This window comes from Hesperophylax consimilis, chromosome 20 (genome assembly GCF_061612785.1).
Source record: "Hesperophylax consimilis isolate HC1 chromosome 20, BYU_Hcon_1.0, whole genome shotgun sequence".
NCBI lineage: Eukaryota > Metazoa > Arthropoda > Insecta > Trichoptera > Limnephilidae > Hesperophylax > Hesperophylax consimilis.
The window spans coordinates 215,105-227,588 of record NC_142855.1 but is presented as its reverse complement, the minus strand read 5'-3'; the positions used below and the strand labels follow the sequence as shown (position 1 = coordinate 227,588).

The following is a 12,484-nucleotide window of genomic DNA, read 5'->3' as shown; positions in this document are numbered from 1 at the left end:
GTCAAATGTATAAATTGGGAAAAAAAAGGAATTAAAAAAAAAAAAAAAAAAAATTTGAAGGTACAAAGAATGTATAGTTTTAAAAACAATCCTGATGAATCAAAAAACGGTTCATATAAAACCGCTTAACAGCGAGCAGAAAGCACTCACACAAAGGAAAACACGTCAACACTACATGTGACTGACCATCTGCCAAATGAATCGCAATTTTTTTTTAAACTCGACAATAAATTACAACTATAATTTAATAAAATATTCTTAACCCCACGCTTTTTCGTAATTTTTTTTAAATTTTTTTTTATTTATTATTATTACATTTATTACATACAAGATATACAAATATAAAAGGAAGCTTTGACTGTCCAACTAGGAAGTTTCCCGTTTTAGGACAGTCAAATTGGCAGGTTGCGTGTACATAATTCCAGGTAGGTACATGTAAAATATAAAATTAAAATATAATATATCAATGTAAGAAAGAAAAATAAAAAAATATTTTTTAGGTAAATACAAAATCGAAGAAATCAACTCAGACTACGTTTTTTAATAATTTTTCGGAATCTGTCCTACCTAAGTCTAATAACCATTTAGTAATTTTAGTACCGAAGGCTGATAATTCACACAGTTTAAATTGAGAGGGGATTTTGTTGTATATTTTTGGTCCCAGGTATGAGAAAACTTTTTGATAAGCCGCAGTATTGCTAGTTGGAATAGAAAGGTCGTTTCTGCTCTTACTTCTGGTTTGATGATTATGATCGACTGTTATCGTTTTGTTTTTATTTTTGTGGACGCAGATTGTTATTTTTTTATGTAACACTGTCGAACATCAAGCACATTAAACTCCTTGAAGAGAGCGTCGCTCGAGTATCTGAAGGGTTTCTTCATAATGACGCGTAGAATGGATTTCTGTGCCTTCAGTAGCGGGTATAATATTGTTAATCCTGTTCCACCCCATCCAATGCAACCGTAGGTTATGACGGAGTTACAGAGCCCGTAGTATATTTTTTTAATGTCTTGAGTTTTTATAATTTCCCGCAATGCTATAAATATATAAATAAGCTTGCGCACTTTATTAGCTGTGTTTTCAATTTGTTGTTTCCATTTAAGATGGTTATCCACTATTATACCTAAATATTTAATAGATTTAACACATTCAAGGGTTTCGCATTTACAAGTATGGTTATTATTTCCAAGGCTACTCTTAATATTATGTATTGTGAGGTGATGAGGTGTTTTGGGTTGACCTGCAAGGGTAGCGCTAAATGTGAGATATTTTGTTTTTTGTATGTTTAGTGTAAGCAAATTACTGTCCAGCCACTGCTTTACTCTGTTTATACCTGTGTTCGCAAGGTGGTGTGTTTCTTTCCAATCATCTCCTTCAAACAAAATAACTGTATCGTCAGCGAACGTGATAATTTTGCCACCAATGTGTTGGTTACAAAGTTCGTTTATGTATATAATAAAGAGAAGGGGCCCAAGTGTACTTCCTTGTGATACCCCAAAAGTGTATTTTAGTGAAGTGCTAATAGCCTCGTTAATTCTGGTTTGTTGAAATCTATTAGATATATAACTTTCTATCCATTGAAAAGCTTTTCCCTTTATTCCTATATTTCTAAGTCTCTGTAAAAGAATTTTATGAGATATTGTGTCAAATGCCTTGGCCAGGTCCAGGAAAAGGGCAATAGTTTTCTTGCCACGGTTCATATTCCCTGCAATAGTTTCAGTGAGACATGCGATGGCATCATCCGTTCCCTTACCCGACCGAAAGCCGTATTGGTTAGGACTTAGAATGTTATGTTTCTCCACATATTCGTTTAACCTAGTTTTGAAAAGCTTTTCAATGACTTTGGATATCGCGCTTAATAGTGATATTGGCCTATAGTTTTCTACAAGAGATTTAGGTCCACTTTTGTGAATTGGGACAATTATTGATTTTTTGAAGTGATCAGGAAATATTCCTGATGCAAAACTTAAGTTGTAAATATATGATAGCGGAGCAGAAATCTGATTTTTAATTTTTTTTTAGTATTTGTGTACTTAGACTATCTGGACCCTTTGCATGTGTAGTATTAAGGCTGTTGATTATTTTTAAGACCTCTTCTACAGTAGTTGGTTTAATATTAAATGAAAAAGATTGTTCCTTTGTTTCAATTGTCGATGCTAAAGAGTCTTCCGTTTTCTGGGTTTCTAATAAAAATTTTTTTGCTAGATTTGATCCAACAGATGCAAAATATTGATTAGTATGACATGCAATTGATTGATTGTCAGTTATAATCAAATTTCCGGTATTTAATTCAGTTACAGATGCATTGGTATTTCTTTTACTTTTAGTTATGTCTCTGACAAAATTCCACATGTTTTTGCTGGAATTATCCTTATCAAGTAAGAATTTATAATAACGCTCTTTACATTTGCGAATAACGGTTTTGCAAATATTACGGTATCGGTAATAGTTTTGCTGTTTAGTATCGTTCAATGGGTCTCGTTTAGCTATTTTATGAAGGTGATTTCTTTTGTGTATAGATTTAACAATGCCGTTGGTAATCCATGGTGTGAGATGTATTTTACTATATGGAATGCGTTTAGTTATGAATGTATTGATTTCATTAATAAAATAGTTTAGAGCATTGTTAACTTCAGTCTCTTTATAAACATATTCCCAATTTTTATTATTAAGATCATTTCATAAAGCCTCATAATCGATAATCTGTTTGTGAATAATTTTATGTTTTTTGGGTGTTGAGTTTGGGATACTGATTGCAGTGGTGTAATGATCAGTGATTGTACTATGTATTACAAATGCATTTGAATTTGTTATATTTCTGGTATATATATGATCCAAACATGAGCTTGAGCTACCTTGTACCCTAGTTGGAGAATTAATATTGGAAATAAAGTTACTTTCAGCCATAGCACATAAGTAGTCGTCGGACTGCCTATGCAATACTTCTCCTATAGTATTTATATTCATGTCCCCGATCAGTACATATTGTGCATAATCCTTAGTTTTTTTTAACTCACCAATAAGATTTTCCAGGAAATCTTGGATGTCATTGAACGATGGTGATCGGTAGATAGCTAGGATACCTAAATTTTCATTAATGTTGATTTTTAAACAATTGCACTGATTTATGTTTATTTCTTGTATTAAGGAATTTAATGTGTTGTCGATATATACTACTACTCCGCTATTTTGGTTAATATGCGATGTTGTATGGTATTCGTTATAGCCTGAAATTTGTTTGGCTATGTATGAATCATTTAACCTGCATTCAGTGAGAATTAGTACATGGAACTTTACCACAGCTTTTATTTCTTCCAAAAATATAAGAAAATCATCCAAGTTTCCCGTCGTTCTAATATTTTGATGAACAATATTAATCCTATTAGATTCCCAATTAAATTGCATAATTTTTTTAATGGTTTCAAAAATTATTTCAGTATTTGGCACTAAGATACTATCGATTTCATGTTGAAGATCGTTTATTACCATTAGAATTCAAAAATTAATTGTTGTTTTCTGGGTAAAGTTTTAAAACAGTATTTTATTATCATATAAATACTAGTAGTACGAAATATGTAGCGACAAAACTTCAAACAAAATGATGTAGTTATGAAAAATAAAATATATATGAGTAAGAAATAATATCTGAAATAAAATCCAGGAAATAAATAACGTATGTAGTTAGTGTGTGGCATTTTCTCTTTCAAAAGACAGTAAAAAGTAGTATAAGTATGAAAAATAAGTAATATCTGGGTTATATAAATATGTTGATTAGAGTTCTCTTTTGCCGAATTATTAGTAATATTACTAATAAATCAAATAATAATCTTATAATAAGTGTAGTTACCATTCTAGAGAGAATGAAGATTAAAATTAAAGTTAAAATTAAAATTAAGATTAAAATTGTTCCAGTACAAATTGGTGTTATGAAAAACCTGGGTGTTCATATAATATAGTGCTGTTATGTAATAGAGTATGAAATGGCGATATAAAGCGGTAGTCAGTAGTTTTATCACGATAATCAGAATAAAGAGCAGGTAGTCAGAGCTTCGGTATAGCTTGTTCTGAGTCTATTAATATAGGTCGAGAAGAGTCATCTTTTTTCATGTATATTAGACCTGCTTTCGTCCAGACGTATCTATATTTACATTCAGTCGCACGTTGGCGAGCTAGATACCAAAGCCGTTTGCCTTTAGACGTGAGGAGTTCTGAGACGTATATGGGTGTAATGGGGCGAGACAATCCGATTGTTCCCGTGTTTAGTTTGTCCCCAATCTTCTCGCAAGACCTGTTATATTTTTTTATAGCATTAAGGAGCTCCTCTTTTAACGGCAGTTGGCAGTCTACTATTTTACTGGTGTTGAATATAATGTCTTTTAAGGTTTGTGATGTTTCCTCTTTGAATTCTGGAAGCCCTCGAAGTTCCAAACAAGTATTGTTGTAATTGATTAATTAATTCAGAATTTAAACGTTGCTTGAAATGACTAGCCGTATTTGGTGACCAGATCTGAATATCCAGGTACTTCCTCACCTTCCACTTCTTCCCTTAGCTATAAAACATACCCAAATAAAACATAAAAATTGTGTAAATTATCGGATGTAATGAAATGCATAATAATTAGACCCCAAAGTACTTAATTATTCAGGGAAATAAACCCCTGAGTCATCAGTTGGAAATACCAACGAAATTAAATGAAATTTTAAACAATGCAATAATAGGGATTAGCAAATAATAATTTACGACAATTTACTCGGAAATCAATAAAGCCAGGATAATAGAAATAGAAAGTGATCACTTACGTCGTCTGTATGTGGCTTCACCACAGTTTGATAATGCCGTCAGAAGGTGAAACAGCTGTCACGCGTAGTAAAAATAAGAAGGAACAGAACTTGTTTATAAACACACTGTTTTTATAAATTTATTAATAAGACTGTTAAAAATAAATCTCTAAATTGAAATGGAGTTCTACAAACTAAACTTAAAATCAAATTAATTTATTGCGAAGGTTCAAAGTACTGTACTGTAATATTATATGATATCTATATAAATATGTTGTAAAATGACTCGGGTGAGTTGTAAATCTGATAGGAGTTCTGCTCCTAAGTAGGCGAGAATGTGGAACTCTGTACCTACCTACGGGCCGCGAGGTTCGGGGAGAACTTCGGCGGTGGTTTGTATTGTCATTCGGTATTCTGTAGTCTCACAGATAACAAGCAATAAACGATCTCTGTAAATATTAAACCAGCCATACGTATTGTAATCAATCCTGAATCCAAGCTCCTTTTAAGTGAACCTACTGGATACTACAGATTAATTGAAATTTTGTGACTGAATTCGATTTGGAAAACGACTTGTAACGGACGTAGTTGACCACATTATTTAATTTCATAAAAAATTGTTTTACTTTCATAAAATGTCCCTACTCCACGCCACTGGCAAAATCACCACTCGTTCAAAACCTGGTGGCATCACTCCGCTCCCTCAACAATGATGGCTATCTGACGAATCCAGCGCTGCTCAGTGACATCGCGGGGAAGATGCCGCCCACCTTGCGGTTGGCGTGGCTGATGGAAGTGCGGCACTACGAGGCCTCCGCTACCATCTGCCAGTTTGCCGCCTTCCTGAAAACCGTCGCGAACGCCATCCCAAAGTCCGGTTTGGTTGACCCCGCGAGGTCCCGCCCACGCCGTGAACACACGCTCGCGACAACGGAACAGTTTTCGCGCAAAAACGGTGCTAAAAAACGTGATACCTGTGAAAGTTTCTTAAATATGTCTGCCGCGTCAGAAAAGTTTTCGCGAAAAAACAATTCGAACAAAAGTGACACTTGTGACAACAGTTTAAACACGTCTGCCGCGTCAGAACGGTTTTTATCGCGGGAAAACAATGTTTACAACAACAATTCTAGTGAAAAACAACAGTTCGCGAAAAATAATCGAAAGCCCCAAATTTTGTCTGGTAATAATCGAATGCCCCAAATTTTGTCTGGTAATAATCGAGAAAATAATCGAAGCGGGGAAAAAGTGCAAAACAGTTACGATGAAGTTCGCGAGTTCGACAACCGCGCCGGGTGTGTTCAGTGCGGTGAAAATGGCCACCAACTTAGCGAATGTCGTACTTTCGCCGCGAAAGACATAAAAACCCGTTTTGTGACAGTTAAAAGTGCCGGATTGTGCCGAGTATGCCTCAATGGCAAACATTTTACCAAATTCTGCAAATTTAGTGACTGGTGCGGAGTGGGGGAGTGCAGATACCCCCACCACCGACTTCTTCACAACCCGAACTATCGTGAAAATAACAATACAGTGGCAAACGTTCACAATATGTGACGCCACACCGAAAGTGCCGTGTTAAAAGTGGTGGGGGTCATATTGTCGGGCCCCAAGCGACAGATTAAAACCTTTGCGCTTCTGGACGAGGGCTCAACTGTCACCCTTATTGATGCCACCACAGCACAGAAAATCGGCACAACCGGACCTACCCGTGAGCTACGACTACACGGAGCAAAAAACATGTGCTCAACAGACTTGACGTCCCGCCGCGTGCCAATTACTCTACGCGGCGCCGGAATCTCTGATGAGTACGTCATCAAGGCCAACACCGTCCAGCAGCTCAGCCTTCCTGAACAGAGGGTCCACGGCCGCTACATCACCCCCACACTTCTCATCGGGCAAGACAATGTACACCTTATTGTCTCGAGGGAAGTGCGCGACGTTCGTGACTCTACGCGAATATTGTCACGGACGGCGTTGGGGTGGATCACTCATGGCGGGGGGGCCCCTGAACACGAAGCTGAGGCTACAACACTGGCCCTGCGCGAGGAGAGCCACAAAGACGACCTCATGAGTGATCTCATCAAACACAATTTTGCGATTGACTCATTGGGGATCACGTCCGCCTCTCGTGTAACTGCGCACATAGTACGTGCAAATCAGCTGATGGAAGATACAACCCATCAACTGACATCTGGCCGATGGGAAACCGGCCTTTTATGGAAGGAAAATAATATCACACTGCCTGACAATCGGCAATGTGCATTAAAACGACTGTGGTCTCTGGAGAGAAAATTATCGAAGGAAAAGGACTTGGCAACCGCCTATGCAGCTAAAATCAACGGACTTATAACACAAGGCCACGCACGTGAACTTACGGATCGAGAGGTAGAAAAACCCTCTGCCCGCAAATGGTACCTACCGCATTTTGCCGTAGTGAACCAAAACAAACCAAACAAGATCCGTGTGGTGTTTGATGCTGCCAGCCGCTGCCGAGGGACCTCCCTCAATGATCAGTTGCTGACTGGGCCTGACCTGCTGACTTCATTGTTAGGAAATATACTCCGGTTTCGAGAGGGAAAAATAGCTCTCGCCGCCGACATCAAGGAGATGTTTTTACAAGTGAAAATCAAAAGTGAAGATCAACAGTCACAATTGTTTTTATGGAGACCAACACCTCAACAAGAACCACGTACTTACATGATGTCATCAATGATGTTTGGCGCTACCTGTTCACCAAGCAGCGCCCAGTACGTGCGAAACAAAGTGGCCCAGGAGAATTCTGCACTATTCCCTGCTGCCGCAGCCGCCATCCAAACAAAGTTTTATATGGATGACTATTTGGATGCGGTCGATACTAAAACTGAAGCGACAGCACTCATCACTACTGTTGCCAAAGTGCTGTCAACTGGAGGATTCCACCTAACAAACTGGGCCTCTAACGACACTTCAGTGATGGCTACTATCCCGCTTATAGACCGAGCCAGGTCAGCCATCACCATAAACAGCGGAGAAGCAGATACCGAGAGAATCCTCGGACTTCTGTGGGATCCTGTCACAGATCGATTCTTATATGCATTTCGCGATGCTGCCGATCCTGAACTGATCAGCAGGCCTACCAAACGCCAGCTGCTCAGCATTGTTATGAAAATCTTCGACCCTGTGGGCTTCGTCGCTTGCCTCACAGTCCGATCGAAGATACTACTACAAGCTGTTTGGCGATCCAACATCGGATGGGACGACATCATCACACCTGAACACAACGAAAGGTGGATGGACTGGCTGGGACTTCTGCAAGACTGCAAAGTTGCCATACCTCGGCGCTGCTTACAAAACAAAGAGAGCTTCGTCACCCTCCACCTCTTCTGTGATGCCTCAGAGCAGGCATGCTGTGCGGTCGCCTACCATACCGAGGAGATTGATGGGAACACCACAGCCACCTTTTTGGCCAGCAAGTGCAAAGTGGCTCCTCTGAAACCTCTATCAATACCCCGCCTTGAGCTACAATCAGCGCTCATGGCGGCCAGACTGGCAGCAACCCTGAAGAAAGAATGTCGCAGCAACATTGCGCGAACAGTGTTCTGGACAGACTCGACAACAGTGTTGTGCTGGCTGCGCACAGATCCACGCACATACTCCGCCTTTGTGGCCAACAGACTCGGCGAGATCGACGAGCTCACCCGCATTGCAGATTGGAGATGGGTCCCTACCAAACTGAACCCGGCAAACATCGGCACCCGAGACGTCAACACTCCTGACCTCTCGCACTCTGGACGATGGTTCAGTGGACCAGCCTTCCTGACCTCAGACGAGGCAGAATGGCCGCGCGAACGGTGCAAACTGCCTCAGCCTGATGATGGCACCCTAGAAGTGAGGCCTCAATACGTCGGCATCACAACAACTGTGGCAGAGACACTGCCCGAAATCAACAGATTCTCTTCATGGCGTCGACTTATTCGAACTACCTGCTGGATACACCGTTTTATTAAAAGGTGTCGTGGAAAACATCACGAACAACCTGATAAATATTTAAAAAGCGATGAAATCAAAGAAGCAGAGGCCCGATGGGCAAGAATATGTCAAGAAGAGACATTTTATCATGACATAAATGCGCTCCAGAAAGGAGATCCACTACCAAGTGACAGCCGGCTCAAAGCCTTGAGCCCCTTCCTTGGACCTGACGGCCTACTGAGGATGAATTCCAGATTACAAGCCCTCAGTAAAGTGCCTCAAGCAGTGCGGACACCGATCATATTAGATGGTGATCACGCCTATACAAGACTTCTGGTGAGACATCATCATCAGGAAGCCAATCACCCAAGTACGGAGAGAACGATGGCTGAGGTGCGAGGCAGCTACCTTGTGCTGCGACTGCGAACAAATATTCGGATGATCGCCCACAACTGCCCCACCTGCAAGATGCGCAGGAGCAAGCCAGCCCCCCCACTGATGGGGCCCTTGCCGCCATCAAGGCTAGCCCACCATGTTCCTCCATTCACAAACTGTGGACTAGATTACTTTGGGCCGATGGAAGTCACCGTATGCAGACATCGGGAGAAAAGATATGGTGCAATCTTCACATGCCTATCTACTCGTGCCATTCACCTTGAGCTGACAACTTCACTGACCACGGACTCCGCCATCATGGCTTTACAACGCATGACGGCGCGCCGAGGCCAACCAAAAGCTCTGTTCTCAGACAATGGTACGAACTTCCATGGTGCCGACAACGAGCTGAAGGATGCCATCGAATCACTCAAAAATGATACCCGGATGAGGGATCATTTGTCAACAAAGGGGATCGAATGGAACTTCATCCCTCCAATGTCTCCTCATATGGGGGGAGCTTGGGAGCGCCTGGTGCGTTCTGTAAAAACCGCCCTGAAGGCCATCTTGCTGGAACGAGCTCCACGCGAAGAGACCTTGAGGACAGCGTTAGCCGAGGCCGAGTGGACTGTAAACAACCGCCCCCTCACACACGTCTCGGTGGATCCCAGGGACGAAGAGCCCCTCACCCCCAACCACTTTTTACTGGGAAGAGCCGGAAACCGACCTCATCTGTCACTATACGACAGGCAGGATGAGGAGGTATGCCTCCGTCGCCAGTGGCGTATCAGCCAACAACTCGCTGATATGTTCTGGAGACGGTGGCTCCGCGAATATCTCCCCACCCTGGCTGCTCGCCAAAAATGGCAACAGCCAGTCATTCCCATCAAGAAGGATGACCTCGTGATCATCATGGACCCCGCTATGCCCCGCAACAGCTGGCCACGCGGTCGAGTCCTTGATGCCACCCCTGCTGCAGACGGCCAAGTGAGGACCGCCAGGATCCAGACGAGCACCGGAATTTACGTCCACCCCGATGTGAAGCTCGCTGTTATCCTGCCAGCTCCACCTACCGATGCAACATCAACAGTACCACCAGCCCAGCACCATCCCAGAGGGACTGGCCGCCGCGGGCTGCGACGTACCAACAAACGTCCTATTTTTTAGTTCAGCATAGCTAAACGGGGGGAGTGTAACGGACGTAGTTGACCACATTATTTAATTTCATAAAAAATTGTTTTACTTTCATAAAATGTCCCTACTCCACGCCACTGGCAAAATCACCACTCCCCGCCACTGGTCATTTTTGTCCAGTTTTCGGCCCAAGCGGCTTGAAAACTTTGACTCCGAATGGCTTCGATACCACATCGCCGGCTTACCTGCCGCGTGAATCAATGTCCAGCATTTTTTCTATGTAAATTTTTCATGGAAAAATCAATTTTTAAACATTGCAAATATGTATATTTTACTTGTTCATCCCCTCGGCGGTAGTCAAATAAACACTATTTTCGATATACTACCGCTGAGGAGATATTAAAAAAGCTGTTTTTCACCCATATGTAAACCCATTTTTGAACAATATTTTTTACCTTTTTTGCGTGTACAAAAATCCAGGAACCTCGTAGCATAGTGAATCTTATCTCTTTTTGAGCGCTATGTTACGGGGGACCTCGGAAAAATACTAACTTAACATGTTTTACAAATTTGATCGCTTGAGATCATTTTTACACATTTATTTTACAAACATTTCTTATTTTTTGTCGTATCTTGACGAACAAAAAATCTGGTTGTCAAGATACACATTCCTATAACTACTATGCATTTAAACTATGTAATTGTCATTCATGTAAGCGCTCAAAATCTTTTCTAAATCGCAAATTTAAGCGACTACTATCACCAGTACTACCGACAAAATGAATATGCAACAGATTGTCGGAGGCTATAAACTCATTGTTGGCGCGGGTACAACCCCCCACCACTTTTGGGCTCCTAGCCCAATGTCGGGCGCGAGTCAGGCTAATTGAATATAAGCAGCCCCATAATTCAAAATAAATCAGTTCATCTTTACCACCAAAACCAAGCGTTTTATTTATCAACAAGTGACTCCTGCTCAACATCTGCCTCACCTCGCCAAGTCTTCTGCTCCAAGATCTTCTGGTGTTACCTCTTCGAGACCAACCGGCCCTCCTTTGGAAAACCGCCAACACCAGAAGCGAGCAGAGACGAAAGCACACCCAGTGCCCACCATTCACCAAGCCTGGGTGCGGGAGGCAGATTTCATCATCAATATCAACTACAATCATCATCATCGGCCGTAAAGGAGCATCTCATCGGTTGAAGACACGGTTTGGACCCGGCGCCGAAATCTACAGTCTTGTGCGGACTCCCGTCCAGTACACGACTCTTATCACAACTCCATAATTTCAGCCCGTTTGGTCCCATAGAGCCTGAAAAAACTGCTTCCAAAGTTCGAACCCAAGTCTGAAATAAGCGCCCATAAAAATAAAATAATTACTAATAATAAACTATTCCGAAATATCAGCCCGTTTGGTCCCATAAAGCATTATAAATCTGCTTCCAAAGTTCGAACCCAAGTCTGAAATCAGCGTCCATAAAAATCTTGATTTTTCTAAAAATACTACTTTATGGAGATTATTTAACTGAATTCGATTTGGACAGCGACTTTCATCACTTTTCCATAATTTCAGCCCGTTTGGTCGCATAAAGCCTCAAAAATCTGCTTCCAAAGTTCGAACCCAAGTCTGAAATTAGCGTACATAGAAATCATGATTTTTCTAAAAATAACACTTTATGGAGACTTTGTAACTAAATTCGATATAAACTACAAATTTCATCAGAATTCCAAAATATCAGCCCTTTTGGTCACATAGAGTCTGAAAAAACTGCTTCCAAAGTTCGAACCCAAGTCTGAAATGAGCGTCCAAAAATATAATGATTTTTCTAAAAATACAACTTTGTGGAGATTTTGTGACTGAATTCGATATGGACAGCGACTCTCATCACTATTCCATAATTTCAGCCCGTTTGGTTCCATAAAGCCTCAAAAATCTGCTTCCAAAGTTCGAACCCAAGTCTGAAATTAGCGTACAAAGAAATCATGGTTTTTCTAAAAATACAACCTTTTGGAGAATTTGTGACTGAATTCGATATGGACTACAAAATTCATCAGAATTCCAAAATTTCGGCTCGTTTGGTTCCATAGAGCCTGAAAAATCTGCTTCCAAAGTTCGAACCCAAGTCTGAAAAAAGCGTCCATAAAAATGTAATAAATACAAATAATAAACTATTCCGAAATATCAGCCCGTTTGGTCGCATAAAGCCTTATAAATCTGCTTCCAAAGTTCGAACCCAAGTCTGAAATCA

At 40.9% G+C, this 12,484-nt stretch overlaps 1 protein-coding gene across 1 annotated transcript; it reads left to right on the top strand.

The window, feature by feature from the left end:
- Positions 1-6,514: 6,514 nt before the first annotated feature.
- LOC149413857 (uncharacterized) lies at positions 6,515-10,267 on the top strand. Its single transcript, XM_089643894.1, has one exon. The coding sequence runs from the start codon at positions 6,515-6,517 to the stop codon at positions 10,265-10,267; it is 3,753 nt and encodes a 1,250-aa protein (XP_089500020.1).
- The last annotated feature ends 2,217 nt before the right edge of the window (positions 10,268-12,484 follow it).

Bases quoted from the DNA above. Each gene is read 5' to 3' on its own strand.
- LOC149413857 (XM_089643894.1), top strand. From the start codon at position 6,515: ATGTGCTCAACAGACTTGACGTCCCGCCGCGTGCCAATTACTCTACGC.